This window comes from Sminthopsis crassicaudata, chromosome 3 (assembly GCF_048593235.1).
Source record: "Sminthopsis crassicaudata isolate SCR6 chromosome 3, ASM4859323v1, whole genome shotgun sequence".
In the NCBI taxonomy this organism is placed as follows: Eukaryota; Metazoa; Chordata; class Mammalia; order Dasyuromorphia; family Dasyuridae; genus Sminthopsis; species Sminthopsis crassicaudata.
Window position 1 is genome coordinate 300,245,272 of NC_133619.1, and position 24,584 is coordinate 300,269,855.

General features: G+C 34.0%; 1 protein-coding gene across 1 annotated transcript; it reads right to left on the reverse strand.

The window, feature by feature from the left end:
- Window positions 1–8,909: 8,909 nt before the first annotated feature.
- Window positions 8,910–11,781, reverse strand: LOC141559511 (uncharacterized). The gene is made up of 2 exons (XM_074297364.1): window positions 11,689–11,781; window positions 8,910–10,497 (listed from the first exon to the last, which is right to left on the reverse strand). The coding sequence occupies exons 1-2, from the start codon at window positions 11,717–11,719 to the stop codon at window positions 8,924–8,926; spliced, it is 1,605 nt and encodes a 534-aa protein (XP_074153465.1). The 5' UTR covers window positions 11,720–11,781; the 3' UTR covers window positions 8,910–8,923.
- Between the last annotated feature and the right edge of the window lie 12,803 nt (window positions 11,782–24,584).

Below are 24,584 nucleotides of genomic sequence, written 5' to 3' on the forward strand. Positions count from 1 at the left end.
TGATAAAATCCAACATCCATTCCTAATAAAAACACTTGAAAGTATAGGAATAAATGGACTTTTCCTTAAAATATTCAGGAGCATATCTTTAAAACTGTTAGTAAGCATCATATGTAATGGGGATAAACTGGAACCATTCCCAGTAAGATCAGGAATGAAACAAGGTTGCCTACTATCACCATTATTATTCAATATTATATTAGAAATGCTAGCCTTGGCAATAAGATTTGAGAAAGAGATTAAAGGAATTATGAGGAAACCAAATTATCACTCTTTGCAGATGATATGATGGTATACTTAGAAAACTCTAGAGAATCAACTAAAAAACTATCAGAAGTAATCCACAGCTTTAGCAAAATTGCAGTATACAAAATAAATCCACATAAATCATCAGCATTTTTATACATCACCAACAAAATCCAAAAGCAAGAGATAAAAGAGAAATTCCATTCAAAATAACTGTTGATAGCATAAAATATTTGGGAATCTATCAAAGGAAAGTCAGGAATTATATTAGCAAAATTACAAAACACCTTCCATACAAATAAAGTCAGATTTAAATAATTGAAAAAATAATTAGGTTTCTTGGATAGGCCGAGAGAATATAATAAAGATGACAATACTACCTAAACTAATCTATTTATTTAGTGCTATACCAATCAGACTCCCAAGAAACCATTTTACTGACCTAGAAAAATAACAATAAAATTCATATGGAAGAACAAAAGGTCAAGAATTTTAAGGGAATTAATGAAAAAAAAAATCAAATGAACGTGGCCTAGCTATACCTGATCTAAAACTATGGTGGTTACCAAAACCATTTGGTATTGGCTAAGAAATAGATTATCAGTGAAATAGATTAGTTTCACAGAACAAAATAGTCAATAAATATAGCAATCTAGTATTTGACAAACCCAAAGATCCCAACTTTTGGGATAAGAAGTCACTGTTTGACAAAAACTGCTGGGAAAACTGGAAATTAGTATGGCAGAAACTAGGGATGGACCCACACTTAACACTGTACACCAAGATAAGATCAAAATGGGTCTACGATCTAGGCATAAAGAACTAGATCATAAATAAATTAGAGGAACATAGGATAGTTTACCTCTCAGACTTGTAGAGGAGGAAGGAATTTGTGCCCAAAGAAGAACTAAAGATCATTATTGATCACAAAAGTAGAAAATTTTGATTATATCAAATTAAAAAGCCTTTGTACAAACAAAACTAATGCAAACAAGATTAGGAGGGAAGCAACAAACTGGGAAAACATTTTTACAGGTAAAGGTTCTGATAAAGACCTCATTTCCAAAATATATAGAGAATTGACTCTAATTTATAAGAATTGACTGTAATTTATAAGAAATCAATTCATTTTCCAATTGATAAATGGTCAAAGGATATGAAGAGACAATTTTCAGATGATGAAATTGAAACTATTTCCACTCATATGAAAGAGTGTTCCAAATCACTATTGATCAGAGAAATGCAAATTAAGACAACTCTGAGATACCACTACACACCTGTCAGATTGGCTAAGATGAAAGGAAAAAATAATGATGAATGTTGGAGGGGATGAGGAAAAACTGGGACACAATGCATTGTTGGTGGAGTTGTGAATGAATCCAGCCATTCTGGAGAGCAATCTGGAATTATGCCCAAAAAGTTATCAAATTATGCATACCCTTTGATCCAACAGTATTGCTGCTGGGCTTATATCCCAAAGAAATTCTAAAGAAGGGAAAGGGTCCTGTGTGTGTCAAAATATTTGTGGCAGCCCTTTTTGTAGTGGCTAGAAACTGGAAAATGAGTGGATGCCCATCACTGGAGAATGGTTGGGTAAATTGTGGTATGTGAATGTTATGGAATATTATTGCTCTGTAAGAAATGACCAACAGGATGAATAGAAAGAGGCTTGGAAAGACTTACATGAACTGATGCTGAGTAAAATGAGCAGAGCCAGAAGATCATTATACATTTCAACAACAATACTGTATGAGGATGGATTCTGATGGAAGTGGATATCTTCAACATAGAGAATATCTAATTCAGTTCCAATTGATCAACGATGGACAGAATCAGCTACACCCAGAAAAGGAACACTGGGAAATAAGTATGAGCTATTTGCATTTTTTCCCCCAGGTTATTTTTACCTTCTGAATCCAATTCTTCCTGTGCAACAAGATTTTTACCCATGCATATACACTGTCAATAAAAAGTTATAATAAAATTTTTTTTAAAGATTTAAAACTGTTTGTATCTGTCTTGTCATAATAGTCTACATTTGTATCCTTGTAAAATGTAAAATATCTGTCTTGTGTTTGTATTGTAAGCTAGATTCTGTTACCTTAAAAGTTTTTAAAATGTAGCAGCCAGCAAGACTTCTAAGGAGAGTTTAGAACTCGGGGAAAGATTTTTTTTTTCCTTTGCTGAGGCAATTGGGGTTAAGTGACTTGCCCAGCACCACACGGCTAGGAAGTATTAAGTGTCTGAGGTCAAATTTGAACTCAGGTCCTCCTGACTTTAGGGCTGGTGCTCTATCCCCTGCACCACCTAGCTGCCCCAAACTGTGAAAGATAAATGAACTTTCATACTTTAATCAATTGTTCTAGTAAGAGGGACTAACTCCCAAGTTAGGCTTTACTTGGAATATTAATAGTCAAATAATTAAAGTTTATAAAACTACTAAGAACATCTTATAATTTGGAGGTTTGAGATTTATCATTTTAAAGATTTCAGGGGAGAACTCCTAGGACTTTGGGAGTTCCAAGAACCCCTTTTTCTGAAATATCTTAGCAAGTTTGGGGTATCACTCTGTAGAATTTGTTTCAAAAAATAAGGATTTGGTTTTATAAAAGTTTTAAAAGGAAATGGCAAAATTAATAGAATCCTTGTTCTAGGGCAATGAAGGAAAACAACTAGTTTAGAAGTAATCCCAAAGTGAAAAAATGGAGAAAAAATAAGTCAACGATTTGCACTTTATAGCAACATCTTGTTTATCCTTCCTTGACATTTTACCATTAAAAGAGAAAAGGTTGTTTAAACAAGGAGATTCCTGTGATTTCCCCCAGGTCAAAGATCTTCTCTCTTACCCTAGAAGAGCCCAAGATCTCATCCCAGACCAGGTTCCCAAATATGGATGTTGGAAAAATACTGGGAAAATGAAGGAAAGCTTAAATTACATTCCAAATGCAGAAATTTGTTAGCTGTGTAGTCTTAAGCAAGTTACATTATCTACTGGTCCCAGTTTCCTGATTTGTAAAATAGTGCCCACCACCCATAGCTGTTGTGAGGATCAAAATTATATAACGATTATATATAAAGTGCTTAACACAGTGACTAGCATATGCTAAACACTATATTATTTCTTCAATTGAATGTAATTATTCCATACCTGATAAGAGTAAAATAGGTTAAAAATGCCAAAGATAATAAAATTGAAAATATATGGAATAATTTGGAAATAAAATTTATATCATCTGAAGTTACAAGATATTGTTTATGGTTTTATTATATTTTTACATTTCTTTATATTGTGAAATTTGAAAGATCACTGTAATAGAAATGTTGTAAAGAGATAGAAAATAGAAAAAAATAGAAAAAGTTGTAATCCAACTTTTTAATTTGCATGCTGTTACACATGAATTGGGTTTTTAAAAGAATGTTATATAAAAAACAAATATTTGAAAACTAAATATTTAATGAGGTATATTTTGTTATAAAGCAGATTTCCATTTGAAGTTATTGGCTATTATGAAAGTATCTAGGATACTTTAAGGAAGTACTTCAACATATTAATGATAAGTCAATTATCAGATATTTGGTATATGTCTGAAGCCCCAGAGTATGATTAGTTTTAATTTATAATTAAAGTATAAAAGAAATAACCAATGTTAGAAACATCAGGAAAAATACTCAAGGCCTAAGATTTGGTTAGTGAAATTTAAGGTAAAAATTCCTGGGATTGTAATTTTTTATTGTTTTGAGCTTTGATTAATAGGGATAGTTGTCTGAAAGAACATGAAACCAATAAGAGAAATTGAAATGTGCTGTATGCAGTCTGGGAACTGTTAAAAGTGGATATCTGTGCCTATGAAAAGTTTGAGGGATGACCTTGGTAAGGCAAGATACAATACTACTGACTTTATTTCCCTATTGTGATATTTTCTTCCTGAAAAGAAAATGTCTATATAGTTAATCTGAGCCTTGCTTTTTAACATCTCATGACCTACATGATTGACTGTCAAATATGATTCACACCCGGAATTAAACAGAGCTAAGGAAGTTTTCCCTCTTTTATGATACATGATATTATTATAACTTTGTCCCCTTTTTTCTTTTTATATATAATCTATAATCAAGAAGTTTTGTAAGTACAATACTAAATCAATTAAATATCAGATTGATAATGCAACATCTCCAAATTATTACAATAGGATAAACATCTTACAATTTTAATCTAAACATGTGGCTAAATTATAATATAGGGATGGTATCTTCATAAGGGGGAAATGATTAACCAAAGTAATAAGAAAAATATATAATATGAAAATGTTTCTAATTAAATGGAATAGTGAGTTTTGAGAAAATCAACAGGATTAGACTTTTCTGTATATATTTTCTATATATCTATATAAAGATGTACATGATTGACTATAACTTGATTCTAACATAGTGATGTCATTTTGGTCATCTTCAAGAAGAAAGAATAACAACCAATCAATAAATGTTTATTGAATTGAATTGAAAAATGATCAGCTCTAATGATTAGATTTAGCTTTCATCTCAGTTGTTAGTGAATGGCATTTGAAGACTATCCTATTATTTTGTTGTCTTGGTCCATTGCAGTTGCTTCTTGGGAGCAATATGAAAATTGTCTGTTCATATCCTTTGACCATTTATCAATTGGAGAATGGCTTGATTTCTTATAAATTAGAGTAAATTCTCTACATATTTTAGAAATGAGGTCTTAAAAACAACCTTTAACTATAAAAATATTTTCCCAATTTGTTACTTCCCTCCTAATTTGTTTGCATTAGTTTTGTTTGTACAAAGGCTTTTTAATTTGATGTAATCAAAATTTTCTATTTTGTGATTAATAATGATCTCTAGTTCTTCTTTGGTCACAGATTATTTCCTCCTCCACAAGTCTGAGAGGTAAACTATCCTATGTTCCTCTAATTTATTTATGATCTCGTTCTTTATGCCTAAATGATGGACTCATTTTGATCTTATCTTGGTGTATGGAAACAGACACAGTTTTAACAAAATGCACAATTACAATCTATACATAAGCAAAGGGTTATTAAGGCACTATAGTGTTGCTAACTGTAGTGTGCTCCTAGCCTGATCCCTTCCCCAGTGTCCATAGATCCATCTCCTTATGCCAATCTGGCCTGGGCAAATGTCCTATTGTAAATTATCTGGATTTTTTCACAGGTTTCAATTAGGCATACTTTTTGATGTACTTGGAGTTTTTTGGGAGGATTGGGATTGGGATTGTGGGAACTTGCTATACTGTTTACTATTATTCTATATTGAAACATATATATATATGTAAATATATACATATATACACATACAGATAATGCATAAGTGTGTATGTGCATAAATATATATTTGTGTATATAATTATAACTTCAGGAATGAATTAATATCCTACCTTCACTATCTTATGGCCAGGACATGTATCAAACATGTGCCTATACCTATGTAGCCACTCAGCTCTTATGAAAAAGCATTTATTGTGTCATCTATCAATCCAAGGAGGATCTTGAAACTTCTGATTGACAATGGCAATTCCAATGAAATCTATTCACAAGTTTCCCTGACCATAGGCATCTCCTTTAGATCCCGGACACCTCTGGAAGATTTTGAAGTACAATTATAGCCAGATGCAACCAGCCTAGCTGAAATCCCAACAGTGTTTGGGTACAGGGCTGCAGCCATACCTAAAAACCAATCAGAGAAATCTAAAACTTTACACAGGAAAAAAAAAATCATGGTCCAATTTTCTCAATCAAAACCAGACTTTTTTTCAATTGTACAATATAATTACATAATACCATTGTGGGAGCAAGTGTATGATTCCAAGACATGCCAACAAATATCCACCTACAATTATGTAGTTTCTCTAAATTAGTGAAAAGCCAATGATTATGTCATCTATTCTTCCAAAGGATGTAGTTATACAAGAAATCCCTATTTGGAAGGAAACTAAGCTTTGACTTAGGTGTAAACCAGTTTTCACAAAAGGCCTTTCCATAAAGATCAAGTCTATTTTCATTTCCAAAATTTTATCACAGATATTCTCTTGATTTCCTACCTATTGCTTTGGGTCTTATTTGGAACTGTTCATCGTGCTCCTCCATTACATACATTCCCTCTTCACCTCTTGTTTTCCCCTTCTTTTTGTAATAGTTTTCTTGCATTAGATTGTAAACTCCTTGAAGACAGGGACTGTTTTTATTTGTATTCTCATTGCTTAGTATAGTGTTTGGCACATATTAGATATTTAACAAATGTTTTGACTATAATAAGAGAACAAGTTCAGCCTGATTCCAGGGCCATGTTGCAAAGCCAAGATTAGAATCAACATGGTTTTGCTTTTGAGAATAGTGATCTTTTCAATAGATCATGGTGGCTTTGAGGATCATTGGCAGGAATCAGGAGGAGATGGATGTGAGTCACAAAAAAAAGAGTAAAAAGAGTAAATTATCATAAGGATGGTAATGAGCAAAATTAGGAAAGAATGCAATGGGACCATTTGCTATGGTTGAAAAGCAAATTTCTCTGGATTTGGAAAAATCTTTTGTTTTTATCTCCATTTATTTCTTGAAAGTGAGAAAATAAATATTTTCCCTTGAGAAAATGGAATGCTGACAAAGAACTTCAGAATTATGATTGTCCCATAAGTAGTAAATAATAAGATGAATTTATACCTTAGTAATTCCCTAGCTTAATTTTTTTTCTCTTAAAATTACATTTTCAAGGTGAATCTCAGTATAATCATATAGTTTGATAGTTCACTTTGAGCAGTCTTATCACAATTGGAAAAATTAAAGTAGCTAGCCTCTTCTGCCCTTGACTCTATTTCTTCCCTTGCCTCTATTACTTCCCACCTTTATGACAATCTATTCTAAAGAAGAAAACTTATAAACTCATTTACATGAAGGAGTGTCTGACTGGGAATATTGCCACTTTACCTGTAGCATCTTAGCAAGAACTGAAGCCTTAAGTTAAAAGAATGACATTTTCTACAGATGAAAAATTAAAAGATCAAGTCATGATTTTAGGTGGTACTTTTAGTCCCAAGTTGTCTTTTCTCACCCTACTATCACAAAATATTCAAGTTTAATTCTATCCAATTTCATTTGGCTTTAACAAAATCACCCAAAATGAGGATCACCTGAACCCCAAACTATATCATTTTATTTTTGGTTTAAATTTAATGAAATACATTTTATTTTTGAGATAATTTGTGAAGAACTTTTTGATGTTTTTTGGTCAGGTGGAAGGCAATTGGATTATTTATCAGATATCAGATCTGAGAAGCATGAGTCTAAATCTCTTCAAAACTTGGGGTGCTCTCAGAGAAGAGTCACCCGGAATGTACTAACCCATCAACTGAATTCCTTCCATTCCCTATCTGTTCATCCAAAAAATTTTTCACCAAAAGGAGCTCAAGGATAGGAAACCCTCGCTGCTGTAATTATAATGGGTAGTTATAAGTTTTCCCAATTGGGGAAGACTTACTAAGAGAGAAAAAAGTTTTTTATTTTTATTTATTTTTATTTTGAAGAAGTTTCCAATAAGCAGCAATTGAAAAAATAATCCCTCTGCTTAGAAGTGGCATTCTCTTTTCCTGAGAAAACAGTTTCATCATAGAAGTCTAAGTACATTTTTTCTATGAAACCTTGAGTTCTGTTTATCAAGGACCTTGCTTTCCCCTTCTCCCTTAGACTTTACAGTAAGGTAATACTGTAGTGCCCAAGGATGACAAATTTATTTACCATTAATATAAATTTCTTGGGCAAATTTACTTCCCTCTGGATCTCAATTTCCTAATCAGCAAATTCCCAGGGGTTCAATTAAATGCTCTCTAGGACCTTCTATAATTCAAAATCTATTATGCTAGAATCCAGTTTGTCATAGTCCATTTATAGTCAAGGTTTGTCCTCATTGTAATTTTGGTTAATATAACATGAACTTCATGACATAAATCTGGGAAACATTTGCATAGATGTGGTTAAACCCATGAAAGCCAATGAGATAATCAAATGAGTGAAGAAAAAAGACCAAAGAATTCAGCTTTGGAGGATACAGAGTTAGTATATCATAGATAAGAATCTAGTATGGGACATTTAGTAGTAGTTGAAACTTTCTGATATTTTGAAATGCGAGAATAAAGAAGTAGCATGATTTTTTAATGCTATAATTTGGGGTAATTGCATCTTGATTATTTGATACAATTGAAGTCTTTATAAGACAGTCTTATGAAGAGGTACCAATTAAATTATATAGTTGGGAAGGCCAGAAATGCTTAGGAATCATTTAACTTGAATAACATCTGCCTGACTAAAGACTAGTCAGATTAAAAGAGAGCAGAGAACAATGAGGGAAGCTTTTTTTTTCCTGTTTCTTATGAACTTATGCATTTACCTGTATTTTATGGCATTAGAATGTTAATGCCATTGAGGTCAGGGACAATATTTTATGCTCACCCCATAACAGTGTCTATCACGTTAGTAATGGCTTAATAATACTTGACTAAGAAGATCCTTAACCAGTTTCACTTATGAATTCCAAGGAAAAGAATGCTTGGTGAGTCCCTAACTACTTAAAATAACAAATGGGACACAAACTCAAGACACAAATTTGAAAGACACATAAGGAATCCGTTACAAAAAATAAACATTTTAATTTAGCTTTTACTTCTACTTTGAAATTTCTCTAAGAGAGACTTGAATTGTGTCCTTGGTCTCACTGGCATTTCTTCTACATTTATCTTGTTTGTCAAGGGTAATTCAAATGGCTTTTGGGAAGAACGTGATTTTCTTTCCTTGAGATGGTGACGTCTTGCAAGTATGAAGTCCAGCCAGGTGACTTTTGGAAGCACCAGGTGCTCAGGGTCTGGTTTGGGGCATGATGGAAAGGCTGATGAAGGGCTTGAAGGCATAGTTTTAGTGGAAAGGGAGTCTGTGACCGTAGAAATGGGATTTGGTTTTTGCTGGGGCACTTTAAGGTAAAATCTCACTTTCTTCTCCTCTGAATTAGGTAGAGATGTTGGTATGGCCAGCAATTGTGCCAAAGAAGAACTTTTCATTCCATCAACATGGGGACAACCATTTGGAACCCATGAAGCACAAATTAAACAGATTGTATAACTAGCAGACATATGTTGTTCAGGCCATTGGGTAGATCTGGGGCATCCCCTCATTTGCCATAAGCGAATCTGATTATAGATATCTCTCTTTATTTTCTCCTCAGGGATGGAGCTGATGATTTTATCAACAACTTGAGTGGTAAGAGTTATTCCCCCTTCGAGGGTGAAAGGCTTGATTTCATTTAAATACTTGAGAACATCTCTATTCTGCTCAGTCTGGATCTGCTGTTGGCTCCCAGATTGAGCCTCTGCTTGGATGGAGCTGGGTGCATCCTCAGCCTGTTTGTAATCACTTGTTGGAATCTCAGTCTGTTGTATGGGACCAGGAGGAGTTACCTTTTGGTAGTACTGGCTTATTGGATCTTTGGCCTGAGTGCTCAAAAGTTTTGGGAGTATGCCATATTCTTCCTTTTCCATTGGCATTTGGGTTTGGTAGCTTATGGTAGGGGAAGGAATCTCTTGGGCATCAGGAATTGGTGGAGCCTCTGAGAGGTGCTCATAGGTCGGCATAGTAGATTTAGTATGGCTATCTGGGCCAGAGTAGGTATTTAGCAATAGATATTTAGTTGGGGATTGACAGCGTGATGGAGTCCTGCCAGGTTGGTTAATGGAGGGAAGAGAAGTAGCTTGATTTTTAGTGTGGTCCTGGGAAGGGAGTACGGGTTTGGCCTGCGGCTTAGAATCCAATGTATGTTTAGTCTTGTGATAAGGACTATGTTTGGGCTTGGCCATCTGACCTCTTGGCAGAACAACTGAGGAGGACTTTTCACTGGGTGTCATTAATGCATCTCCCCACTGGAACAGGTCTACGGGAGCTGCTGTCTTACAGCTCAGGTCTGGGCTAATGTGAACTCTATGGTGGTCAGGGTGTGGTGGTGGCAGCTTATAAGTGTCCTTGATCTTGTCATCATGGTTGTTTAGGGACTCAGTCTTATGGCAAACAAGGGAGGACTTGTGTGGTAAGGATCGATGTCTGAGACAGGTCATCTTCTCCGTCTCGGACCAGTGGTCTTTTTTGGATAACAGTGCAATCCGATGTGATGGACATGGTATTTGCACTGATTGGGTATTGTGAGAAAGGACCTTTTGAGGGATCTGGACCAAAGGTGAAACTAAAGGAGAGATAGTAAGAGGTAATTTATGATTATTATTGTTATTCAGTCACATCTGACTCTTCATTTCTCCATTTGGGGTTTTCTTGGCAGAGATATTGGAGTGGTTTGACACTTCCTTCTCCATCTCATAAGTGACTTGCCCAGGATGGGCCACATAGCTAGTAACTGTCCAAGGCCAGACTTGGTACTCATGAAGATAAGTCTTCCTGACTCCAGACCCTGTGGTTCTCTTTCCAATGTGTCACCTGGCTAGTGAAAGGGAAAGGAGCTACCATACTATCACAAGAACAGAATAACAACTGTGGAATAGGGATGAGGAGGAGGAATGATGGGCAGAGATCTAACAGTAGTACTGCCTTACGTTCCTGTGCTTTTATCTGTACTAGTTTTATAACATCTACACAAGAATCCCTTAGCACCCACAGCAGATTAATATTATCCCCATTTGGCAAATATGCATATATATGTATATATATAAACATAATAAATAATAAATAAAAATAAATAGTAATCCTATAATACTTTAAGATTTATAGAACATTTGGCATGCTATCTCATTTTATCTTTACAACTACCCTGGGTAGTAGGGGTTATTATTCTATCCGTTGGTAGTAGGGGTTATTATTCTATTCGTTTTACAGATGAGAAAACTGAAGCAGGTAGATGAAGTTGAATTGAATTAAAATTCAGTTTTTGATCTAAGTTTGGTACACTAAATATAATTGTTATATCAGCTACCCAATGACTTCTGTACTTAAAAAGACTTTTTCTATGAGGCAGGCAGTGTAAGTATTATACATAGGACTTTTTAGAATGGCATAGGGAATGCAGCAAGTATGGTTAATATTTAAATAAGACAGTCAACATTATAATGCATGGAATGATTAAGGGCTTTGCCCAAGGATATATAATCAGAAAGTAACAGAGAATTAGAATCCAAATTTGCTGATTTCTTGACTCACATTCTCTTTCCATTGTTTTATAGTGGTCTTGAGGAGTAGGAAGTTTGGTTCAGATGAATAAAACACACACACACACACACACACACACACACACACACACACACACACACACACATACTCCCACCCCGCACCCTATTACCCCAACCCTCCACATATTCACAAGGAGGGATGGGATAGAAATGGCTTGGAGGCCCATTTGAAATGACTAAAAAATCAAATTTCTCACCTTCGGAATATGTCCTGAGTTTTCTCCCCATTTGTCCACTGAAAGATTTCCTTGAAAATATAATATATTAGATAAAGTATAGAAAACAACTGATTCCAGTGACCCTTTAAACAACAAAAGACAACACCTCATGTGATTGCAGCCTTGGAACATCTTTTTTTTTCAACCAAGGATTCTTAATTTTTTTTGTGTTATGGTTCCCTTAGGAAATCTGGTAAAACTTAAGGAACCCTTTTTAGAATGTCTAAATTTTTTTCTTTTTAAAATATGCTAAATTTCTGAGTTTTGTGAAAATGCAGATGCTTTTTTTCCCCCTACTTAAGTTCATGGATCTTTTGAAATTTATCCATGAAATCATTAGGGGTCTTTTTATTTTAGATTAAGAATTCCTGATTTAAGAGTCTCCCTGTCAAGACAAATCCTGGAAATTTTTATGAACACAATTGTGAAAAACTTTTCACACAAATAAAAGTCAGATTTAAACAATAACAGAAAGATAAATTGTTCATGGATAGGCCAAGCTAATATAAAACAACAATTCTACCTAAATTAATCTACTTATTCAGTTCCATACTAATCAAACTGCCAAAAATTATTTTGTAGAGCTAAAAAAAATGCAGTTCATCTGAAAAAATAAAAATTCAAGAATATCAAGGGAATTAATGGAAAAAGAATGGTGGCCTTGCAGTATCAGAACTAAAACTGTATGACAAAATGGCAGTCATTAAAACCTTCTGCTATTAGCAAAGAAACAGAGTGGTGGATCAGTGGAATAATTAGGTACTCAAAACACCATAGTCAATGACTATAGTAAGCTATTCTTTGATAAACCCAAATACTAACTTCTGGGATAAGAATTCACTACTTGACAAAAATTGCTGAGAAAATTGGAAAACACTTAGGCATAGACCAACATCTCACACCTTATACTAAGATTAGTTTGAAATGGATTCATGATTTAGACATAGTGATTCTAATAGGAGAGCAAAGGGATATTTTACTTGTCAGATCTTTGGGGAAGGGAGGAATTTATGACAAAACAAGAAATAGGGAACATTATAAAATTTAAAATAGTTTTGATTACATTAAATTGTATAATTTTTGCATAGATAAAACTAATATGGCCAAGATCAAAAGGAAAGCAAAAAGTTAGGAAAAATTTTACAGCCAGCATTTCTGATAAAGGTCTCATTTCTAAAACATATAGAAAACTGAGTCAAATTTATAAGAATATAAGTCATCCTTCAATTGATAAATGATCAAAGGATATGAAAAATTTTCAGATGAAAAAATTAAAGCTGTTTATGGTCATATGAAATATAATGCTCTCAATCTCTATTGATTAGAAGAATGCAAATTGAACTCTGAGGTATCATCTCACACCTCTCATATTGGCTAAGATGACAGAACTAGATAATGATAAATGTTGGAGGGGATGTGGGAAAATTGAAACACTAATTCATTGTTGGTAGAGTTATGAAAATGATCCCATAATTCTGGAGAACAATTTGGAACTATACCCAAAGGGCTATAAAACTGTGCAACCTTTTGATACTCCTGAGTCTGTATCCCAAAAATGGTAATAATGCAAAAATGTTTGTAGCAGCTCTTTTTTGTGGTGACAAGGAATTGAAAATTTAATGCATGCTGATCAATTGGGGAAATCTGGATGAGTTGTGGTATACGAATGTACTGGAATATAATTGTTCTATAAGAAATGATGAGCAGACTTATTTCAGAAAAGCCTGAAAAGACTTACATGAACTGATGCTAAATGAAGGGAGCAGAACCAAGAGAACATTGTACATAGTAAGAAGAAGATTATGCGATGACCAACTGTGATGGACGTGGCTCTTTTCAACAATGAGGTGATTCAAGGCAATTCCAATAGACTTGTGATGAGAAAGCCATCTGCATCGAGAGAGAGAACTGTGGAGACTGAATCAAAGCATATAGTATTTTCACCTTTTGTTGTTTATTTATTTATTTATTCCAACCCAGCCTTAGAACTAGCTGTAGTTCCCAGGGAAAAGTCACAACTCATGTCTACTTTGGTTTCCTTAACTATAAAATGGGGATAATAATAACACAGCCTCCCAAATTATGAGAATAAAAATGAGTGCCTGGCATATAGTAGGTGATATATAAATATAGCTTTGTGAAATTATTATTATTATAGACATGCTATACATCAAAAGCAAAAGGTTGAATAGGTAGATCTAATTATTGCTTTTTAAGCCCTTCTCTTTTTTTATCCCCACCTTTTCTTAATTCTGATCATTACTCCTTTAAATTATTAAATATATATTTTGTATTAAGTTTATGGTTATGTAAACAACTGAAGAAAAACAATTAGAGCTAGCTTTCATGGGACATTTTAGCCTTAGATTTAAAAATGAAGCTCCAAAAAATAGTATTCAGTGGTTTCTGTGATGCCCATGCCCCTATAATAACCTGTTTCTATTTTTATAATGCAACCTATTATCTTTTAGTTCTCCATCACCCACATTTCCCAATGGACACCTTTATTCTACCTATTCTCCCAGAGAATCATCCCCTATGACAGAATATAGAATTAAAAGCCCCCCAAAATTTGTTCTCCCAAATTAACTGCCTCTCACAAGGGGCTGACATGATATTCTGTGTTCCATACTTTTAGGCCTTAATTGTATAAAGAACAGTGGGAAGGTAAGTTCTCATATCTCCTCTTTGGGACTTTGCTTCTTCTATAATAACACTTATTGTCAAAAGCATTTTTCTCTTGGCTTTTAAGACCAGTTTTAAATCTAAAAGTGCTTTCTTTCACAAAAAGATCCCAGAGGCACATAGGTTCAAATGTCAGCAATGTTATCTTAAAATTTGCATCCATCCCATACTTTTATATTCTCAAAGAATAATGAAATGAATTTTATTGTGAAATTGTGGAAAATTTGGAGATACATTCTCTTAGGAAACTGGAAACAAATTTGGGTTATCATAACTCCAGAGACATAAGTTTGAATCTTCTAGACACTCTTTCCTACCTCCTCTGCAGTCCATTTCATTAGATCTCTCCCTCTTATCCCTCCCATAAAAGATCTTTCACTACTGGGAGAAGTGAGAAGAGCAGGAGTCACAGGTGGTCAAATATCCTAATCCTAAGGTCAGTCAGATACCCAGTGGACTCAGAGGCTTCCCTTTAATTTGGTGGAGACTAAATTAAATAGGAAAAAAACAACAATAATTCAATTTCTTTAGCAAAATAGTTTCTCCTAAGAGGATGCTATGTAAAAGGTTGAATTAAAAATTCAATCAACTTTTTAAAAATTGCAGGATGACTGAATCACAATGGTTCCAACTTAGGGGATCTGATATCATTCTGACATCACAAAGTGTCACTTGTTCATTATTGCCTGATATTAAATGGAGACTCAAGTGGTAACACTTGCCCTATGATAGATTTTCATGGTAAATCATAACACAAACAACTACTTGAACTTTTAGCTATATTTAAAATGGAATTTCTTTTTCATTCTTAATTCCTCTTCATTTATTGCCCTTTGTGACCTTAATACAAGATTCAATATTTCTCTCAAGAAGCAGAGTTCAGTTCCTCTCCCACCTGTTGTCTCACTTACAAAATGTCAGCTCTATGAGAATAGGAAATGTCTCTTTTCATGATTTTGACTTGCCCATCCTCCTTCCCTCCTTCAGTCACTGAACCAGGCCAAGTGCCTTGGAGAGCTTACTGTCAACTGTGCCTAAAAATACAATTGATATGTTTTAGTGTTAAGCTTCCTCAATGTTTAGGGTAATTTACTCCCTCAGCATGCCAACCTCTTTCAGGTACAAAATATTCCAATTTAAAGATGGCTTTTTAAGATAAAAAAGTGGAAAATGACCCTTTTGTACAAAAAAAAATATTCATAGCAGCTCTCTTTTCTCAGGGCAAAAAAAATTTGGGAAGTTGGGGGGATGCCTATTAATTTGGGAATGGTTCAATATATTGTGGTATGTGTTTGTGATGGAATATTATTGTTCTATGGAAATGAGCAGGTTGCTCTCAGAAAAATGAAAACCTGGAAAGTCCTCCATGAACTCAAAGTGAAATTTATTATATACAAAGTAATAGCAATGTTCTGGGATGAACAATTGTAAATGACTTTGTATTCTCAGTAGTGTAATCATCCATGACTATTGTGAAAGACTTATGATAAAAAATCCTATTCATATTCAGAGAAGGAATTGATTGTATCTGAATACAGATTAAAGCATTCTTTCTCTTTTTAAAAACTTGATTTTTCTTAAGGGTCTTTATTTTCATTAGGGTGGGAGATCTATGTTTTCTTTCACAACTTGACTTTTATGGAAATGTTTTGCATAACTTCACATGTGGTTTCTTAATAGTGGGTGGGGATAAGGCAAAAAACCGTAGAACTCAAAAAATTTAAAAATAATGTAAAAAAATATTTTGAATGTAACTGGGGGAAAATATTAAATAAATTAAATGAAGATGGCTTAAAATTCATTTTAATAATTGCCTATATATCCTTTATCCTAAAGAAACCATTTGAGAATATAATAAATAGTATTTGGAAATAGTAATTCTGGACTAGGCAGTTATCAATAAATTAATAAAGCATTTATAATGTATTTATTGTATGTTTGGTATTGTTTGGGTCCTTGGATGACAAAGAAGTGAAAATTTTCTTGTCTTCTAGGATTTATGGTTTAACTGAAGATAGTAACATAAAAAATTGATACAAAGCAGACAATTTGGCAAAGTGAAGATACTAAGAGCTGGGAAGGATCAGGTGTTCATGTTTGAAGGTAGTGATTGAACTAACTCTTGGGCCACATAACCATAGATTCAGAGCTAGAATGACATTTTGCAGACTGAGGAAAAAATCTCCAAGGAATAGAATGATTTAGCATGGTTACACAACTAGCAAGGGTCAGAATCAGAATTTGAACTCAGGTCTTCCTGACTCCAAGTCCAACATATAGTTTAACCAATACACCAAGAAAGTAAAGTGAAGTGGAATGCACTTATGGAATAAGAGATGGCTAATGCAGAGACATAGAGATAGGAGATGGTGAGTACAGCATATGAGAAACATGTTGAAAGATATCTAATTCGGCTTCATGTCCATGAAAGGAAGTAGTACTTATGTGACATGACTAAAAAGCTAGTTTGAAACCATATTGAGGAGGATACATTAAAGGGTAGTAGTCTTAGTGGTATTTTAGGGAAGTCACTAGAGCATATTCTGAGTAAAGGGCCATTTATTAATTAATAAATGATCAGACCATTGCTTAGAAAATCCCTTTGGCCACTATATAGAAGATGGAGAAGTGACTAAAGGCCTGAACTAGGGTAAGTTGGTTGATTAAAGAGGTGTGTGAGATGTGGAGGTAGAAATAGAAAACTATGGCAATTAAATGGTTATGTGGGATGAGAATGAGGAATCAAGAATGACATTGAGGTTTTTAATGCCCAAGAGCTGGAGTTCTTAATTTGTATGTGTGTATATGATTGACACAGTTTAACTACCTGATGCAGTCTATGAATCCTTCTCAGTATCACATTTTTAAATTCATGAAATAAAATACATAATATTAAAAAAGAAATCAATTATATTGAAATAGTTTCTAAATTAAGGCAAAAACAAACAAGTTCACAGATCTCAGGTTGAGAACTGCTGAATTGTAAGGATGATAGTAGGCTGAACAGAATTAGGAACATTTGGGAGAGGGATAGGATTAGTGAAATGATAACTTATCTTTTTATCTAAAAAAATTATGGTATTTTATTTTTCCAAAAATATGCAAAGAAAGTTTTCAACATTGACCTTTGCAAAACTTTGTATTCTGAATTTTTCTCCCCCTTCACCCTCCCTCACCCCAAGACAGCAAGCAATCTGATACAGGTTAAACATGTGCAGTTCTTCTAAATATATTTCCGTGTTCATCATGCTGTGCAAAAAAAAAAAAAATCCCATCAAAAGGAAAAAAAAACAGAGAAAGAAAAATAAGCAAATAATATCAACAAAGGTGAAAATACTATGCTTTGATCCACATTGTCTCCATAGTTTTTTCTCTGGATGCAGATGGCACTTTCCATCCCACGTCTGTTAGAAATGTCTTGAATTAACTCTTTGTTGAAAAGAGCCAAGTCCATCATAGTTAATGATCCCATAATCTTGATACTGTGTACAAAGTTCTTTTGGTTTTACTCATTTCACTTAGCATCAGTCACGTAAGTCTTTTCTTACATGAAGGACTTTTCTGAAGCTTTTCTGAAATCAGCCTGCTCATTATTTCTTATAGAATATTCCATAACATTCATATGTATAATCTATTCAGCTATTCCCCAACTAATGGATATCCACTCTATTTCCAATTCCTTGCCACTACAAAAAAAAGGCAACAACAAACATTTTTGCACATGTATGTCATTTTCCCTCTTTTACGATCTCTTTGGGATGCAGACCAAGTAGGAACATAGCAGGATTAAAGGGATACAGTTTTATAGTCTTTTGGACATAATTCTAAATTGCTCTCCAGAATGATTGGATCATTTCACCCTTTGCTTATAATAACTTATATTTTAATAGGTTTATTTTGAGATGCCAGGAGAAATCCAGTTTGATAGTTTAAAAACAGAGGTTTCCTTTTTCCCATTTATTATAAGGACCAATTCTGAGACTTATTTCTCCATTTAGGTTTATTGGTCAAATGCAAATGAAAGATAGACTTCTTTGGCTACCTGGTGATAGTTTCTTTCTTGTAATATTGTTTTTAAATGGATAAAATAAGACATTGGGATTACAAAGCAAACCAATCATATGAAAATACAGTTACTTAAAGGCATTTAAAAATATATGCATGAACCTCAAATTTAGAATTCCTTCTACATAATGACCTGAAGTTTACTCCTTTAGAGACTTTGGTTTTTTCCTTCTTCCATTTTTTGCCCCAAGAAGATATATCCCATTTGTACCTGCAAACCTTAGTTGACCTTTTTCTCCCTACACAAGGCTGCTACTTCAAGGTTGCTTACCTGTAAAAACTTCAAGAAGATCAATAAACAGGGTATTTCAAATATTCCCAAAAGGATCAAGTATCATGAACCAATTAAATTCCCTATGATACCTGAAATACCTGAAATCTTCTCCAGGATGGGATTGAATAATAATAATAATAAATAATAACAATAATAAAAAGTAAAGTAGCTAAATTTAAAACCAATGGGCTGAGAAAAATAGCACACTCTCTCTTGAGAGTCTTGTGTTCTGGGATGCAAAGAAAACAGATATACTTTCCTTTAACATCTGGACCAGGACTAAAGCCTTTGATTATTCATCTCAGATGAGACACCTCAAATACCCCTGACATCACAAAGCAGTAGTTGTTCTCAAGCTGCAGTTGAAATTACCCCACCCATATCTGGGGAGATTCAGTAGCTTTATAGGTTCCATTTGCAGTATTGCTAACACAGAACATGAGCAGTCCTGACTTGAAATCTTTAACAAACACTTGATTTTCTATTGGTTCTCAATGACAAATTTCCTAGCAATATCGCCATTTTCATGCAATAGAACCCTACCACCTTCAGCTATTTAACCTAAAAATGCAAGAGGTTTAGAAAGTACAAAGCTCCTGAGGGGGGAAATTAGAACTTGACTTTGTATCTGACCTTAGGGAACATTTATAACTAGGTTAAGGGTACCAAAAAGAAAAAAAAAAAAAAGATTTTATAGTCTTGTCCCTAGGGGATTTGGAATCTAGGTTAGTTAAAAAGGAGATTGACACCTTATACAAAGATAAAGTCCAAGTAGGTATGTGATACATATTAAAAGGTCACATCATAAACAAGAAAAACATGGGGGAAATTACCAGTCAGATCTATGGGTTGATAAAAAAAAAAAAAAAAAAAGAAAACCAAATTACCAGTATCAAAAATGAAAAGGGTTAATTTACCAATGAAGAGAAAATTTAAATCCATAATTTGAAGCTATTTTGTCCAATTGTGTGCCAATAAATTTGATATAACCCTCATTCCTATTAGAAACACTAGAAAGCATAGGAATGAATGGAACTTTATTTAAAATTATAAGTAATATTTACCTAAAATCATCAGCAAGTATTATCTGTAATGGTGATATGCTAGAAGCCTTCCTAGTCAGATCAGGGGTGAAGTAAGGATGCCTATTATCACCTTATTGTTAAATATAGCACTAAAAATGCTAGCCACAGCAATAAGAGAAGAGAAAGAAATCAAAAGAATTAGAATAGGCAGTGAGTAAACAAAATTATATATTTAAAAATTAATAATAATTAAGAACTTTGATAAAGTTGCAAAATATAAAATAAATGCACTTAAATAAATACTTCTTTTTATTACAAAGTCCAGCAGCAAGAGCAGAAAGAGAAATTCCTCTTAAAATAACTGTAGACACTATTTCAAAGTCCGATTCTTTTTGTACAGCAAAACAACTGTTCAGACATGTATACATATATTGGATTTAATTTATACTTTAACATCTTTAACATGTATTGGTCAACCTTCCATCTGGGTGGGGGAAGGAGGGGAAAAATTAGAACAAAAGATTTGGCAATTGTCAATGTTGTAAAATTACCCATGCATATATCTGGTAAATAAAAACTATAAAAATAAAAAAAAATAACTATAGACAATATAAAATTATCTACAATTTGTGAAGACAAACCCCAAACTATATGAACACAATTATAAAACGCTTTTCATATACATAAATTTAGATCTAAACAACTGCAATAATATCAATTGCTCATGGTTAGGCTAAGCCAATATAATAAAAATTACAATTCTACCTAAATTAATGTAGTTTGTGTCATGCCAATCAAATTACCCCCCCAAAAGAATATTTTAAAGAGCTAGAAAAAAAATCACAACAACATTTTTATTTTAATGTTTTCTTCTCCATTAGAATGAAGGTTCCTTGGGAGCAGGTTCTATTTTTACTTTTTTGCTATTTTCCCAGGACTTTAGCCTAGTACTTGACTTGATTAAATAAGCACTTAACAAATGCTTGTTTTTAATTTGTTGTTTTAAAATTTTATTTATATCTTCTGGAGAGAGACAGAGACAGAGACAGAGAGAGGGCAGACACCAAATCAGAGAACTGCTGTGTGATTCAGTATAATTCTGGGCAAACAGGCATCTTCTAATAGCTGGACCTCCGTGTGCTATATCACAGCCCTGGGCAAACAGACAGACACCAACCTTATGGGTGCCTAAGCAAACAGTCAGTTGCCAGCATTGGGCCCCTACCATATGCTTCAGTGTGGCTCTGGGGAAATTGAAAAGCATCTCAGCAAATGCAAGAAACCAGCACTAGGATCCCAGGTAGCACCAGATAAGCTGCCAGACCACTATGCTTTCTAGCTTTGCCAGTCATCTCCACATTTCACTCAGCATGAGGTATTCCCAAACGGGCCTCATAGCAACATCAGTGTAGTCCTATGTAAACAGCTGGGGTCTGTATTCCCTAGCCTAAGAAGCCTGAGACAGTGCCACTTCCACCCCTGATGAAAAGACCAAAACTCAGATCATAATAATGTCAAAACAGCTATGGGCAAAACCCTAAAGAAAAATGGAAAGTAGTCTCAAGTCCAGAAAGAACTCATGGAAGAACTTAAAAAAGAAGTGAGTTCTTCACATCTTGAACCATAAAATTATTACTTTATAACTAGTCTCCCACAAAATAACTTGGTATTTTCATAAAATTATTCTACTTCACCATGGCAGTGGTTAGTTTTGAATAAAGTGTAAATATCTTCAGGCCCTCTCTGTGGAATCTACAAACAAGAAGCACTAGAAACTGCCTGGTTGGTGGGCAGCTGGAGCTACAGGAACTTTTACCAGACAGCTTCTGGGATCAGAAATCCAAGTAGAAGATTGAAGGGCTGTCCACTGTCAAGAGATGCCATGTAAAGCTTTGTTGACCAGATGCATCTAGGGCTGAGGTTCTAAGAAGGAGCTAGCACAGGCCTAGTGAATACAGTAACAAAGGGGTGGGGACTCTGCCAGCTGTGGGTACTTGTAGAAATGAATATTTTTTAAAAACTTCATAGAAAATAGAAAAGCAGAAAAGAAAAAACAAAACAAAACAAATTATCATGTGCCCAGCAGAATGTCAGGGAGGATTCAAAATATAACAGTGAATTTCCAGTTCAAGAAAGGATATATAATAGTAAAAGAAATCACATTCATGACTGTCTATCTTTTCTTTACTTCTTTGTAGGTTGTTCTTTTGTTCTCTGCTATGCACTTTTTTACTTTCTTTTCCCCCCCTTTTACCTTCTTCCTCAAATAAGCTATAGTTAAGCACAAATATATTTAATAAATGTATGCACACACACACATACCTGTCCACACACAGACATATACAAATACACACACACACATATATACATATACATTTATACCCATCCATAGACCCACATACATATATCTAGGTATATATTCATGCTAAAACATGCATACATATCTACATGTACTCAAAGACATATACATACACAAATTTACCCAAATTTTTTCATTCTTTATATTGTTTTGTCATTTCTTATGTCTTATAGCTTTACTGACTTCCCCTTGCCAAATTTTAATTTCCAAAAAATTATTTTTGAGACTATCTCCTTTTCTAGTTGAATAACTTTTTTTTTTCATAATCTTGTTTTTCTTGGATTTTTTTTTTTAGTTTTTTTCCTCAGTATCTGTCATTTGATTTTTAAATTCTCTTTTGAGTTCTATAAATTCTCTCTGGGTAGGGAACTGTTTCATGTTCTTTGAAGTAGAAGCTTTTTTTTTTTTTTTTACTTCAGTATCCTTCTTGAAGATGAACCCTGGTCTTCTTTATTTCCATAGTAAGTTTTTATGGTGGGATTCTTTCTTTTTGGCTCCTCTAATCATGGGGTGGGAGGGGGGAATGGTGCCTAAAGAGAAGGCTCTTTAGCTCTCCATTCTGACCAGTAACCCCAAGCCCAAAGCCCCATCTTCCAGCAAGTGCCCACAGCTATCAGTGCCTTTGCCCCACTGCTTCTGCACTCACTAGGGGGAGGATCTTTCTCACTCAGGATTGCATCTCAGCAGCACATCTGAACCTGGCATTCCCAATTAACTGAGGTTCTCTCAGTTTTCCTGTACTCAGGAACCAGAAGCTATTCTGGAAGTAAAAGTCCCTTTTCCTGTTAGTCTTCCTTGTCCTGAGACTGAGACCTAGAGCAATATATGAACAACACAGCAAAGTCCTGCACCCAATGCCAACAAAGAATCTCCTATAATCTCCTTCTGACAAGTTTTTGATTCTCTTGTCTGTGTACTGAGAGCTCTGGAAGCCACTGTCATATGTGAGCTGATTCGGTTGCCTCCAAGGTCTGATTCATGTTTGCTGGATTGTTTACTCTCATTGCAGTAAAATAGACTTTTCTTCTTAATTTGTAAGTTGTCTTGACCAGAAAATTGTTTCATCCTATTCTTTGCTTGTTTTTGCTGGTACAGAATTTGTTTTGAGATGTATTTTTAATGCTGTTTGGAAGGGAATTTGGGAGAGCTTGCGCAAGTCCTAACCTTTACTCTGCCATCTTGGATCTATCTCAACTTCAAATTTTCAGCACTTTCAAATTATTCAAATTCTTAGGCCACTGAAACAAGGGTACCTTTAAAAAGAAAAAGAAGAAATCAGCAAAAAAAATAGTTACTAGTCATTAAGATAAAGGGAACAAATTTCATGGGCAAGGAATAAAGATTAGAATATTAATAAAAAGGAATTTTTTTTGCTTATGAAATTCATTTTTACATGCAAATATATACCAAAACCATTGTCAAAAATTCCTGAGCTTTTAAGATATGGTTATTTTCATTATAAAATATCTATATCAAAATATTTTGAGGATATTTATATTTCACTGGGTTTGAGGAAAGCTTGGAATTTTCTGACATACTCTGCCATCTTTTCAGAATCCTCTCAGATTTTTTTCATTGTTCATTCAACTCCCAAAAGCTTACATGACAGTGTAGATAATCAATAACAATCTTTCTAACTGCCAGTACCTTTGGTAGTCTTTTCTTCTTCATTTTTTTCTTTCCAAATTTATTTTATTTATAGAAGAGTAAGAAAAAAGAAAAACAGAAAAGAAATACAAAACAAAAGAGAGCATTGTCATGTGTCCAGTAATACATCAAGGAGGACTTAAAATATATAACACAAATACCAGTTCAAGAAAGTATATATATATATATATATATATGAAGAAATTATATTCATGAGTGCCCATCTTTTCTTCCTTGTAAATTGTTCTTTAATTCTCTGCTGTGCATCTTTTTTACTTTATTCTTTTTTTCCCCTTTCATCCTTCCATACCTCCAAGCAAGCTATAGTTAAGAAAGAATATATTTATATATACATATGTAGATATATATACACACACATACATATACCCTCACATATAGACACACACTTATCTTTCCTATCTCTGCTGACCCTTTGCTTTAATTCTGCTCCTTAACTTGCCTTGCTATTACTTAACCTCCCCCCATCATGGATCCTTCCCTTTTCTTCCCTCATCTTTTGCTTCCCTGTCTGTCCATCCCTTTCCCCTTATTTCTTTATACATTTTGGAAGGTACTATGCCCTTCCTCGTATTTATGTACTCACATTTCTTGTATCCCATTCACTATCCCATTCATAGTATATATATTCACATTCCCAATGTGAGTAGGTTTTCAAAATTCTGAATCCTCCTCTCCCCTCTAATGTTTCTATATCTATTCTTCCTTTGTGCCTCATTTGTATGACAAAATTACTATTTTTATCTTAATTCTGCTGTAGTCTTTCTTTTGAGCTGTCGTATTGTTGATAACAATATTAAAC

Coding starts and splice junctions, on each gene's coding strand:
- LOC141559511 (XM_074297364.1), bottom strand. CDS start 11,719: ATGGGGAGAAAACTCAGGACATATTCCGAAG. Junction 10,498..11,688: donor ACTCAGGACATATTCCGAAG/GTGAGAAATTTG, acceptor TCTCTCCTTTAG/TTTCACCTTTGGTCCAGATC.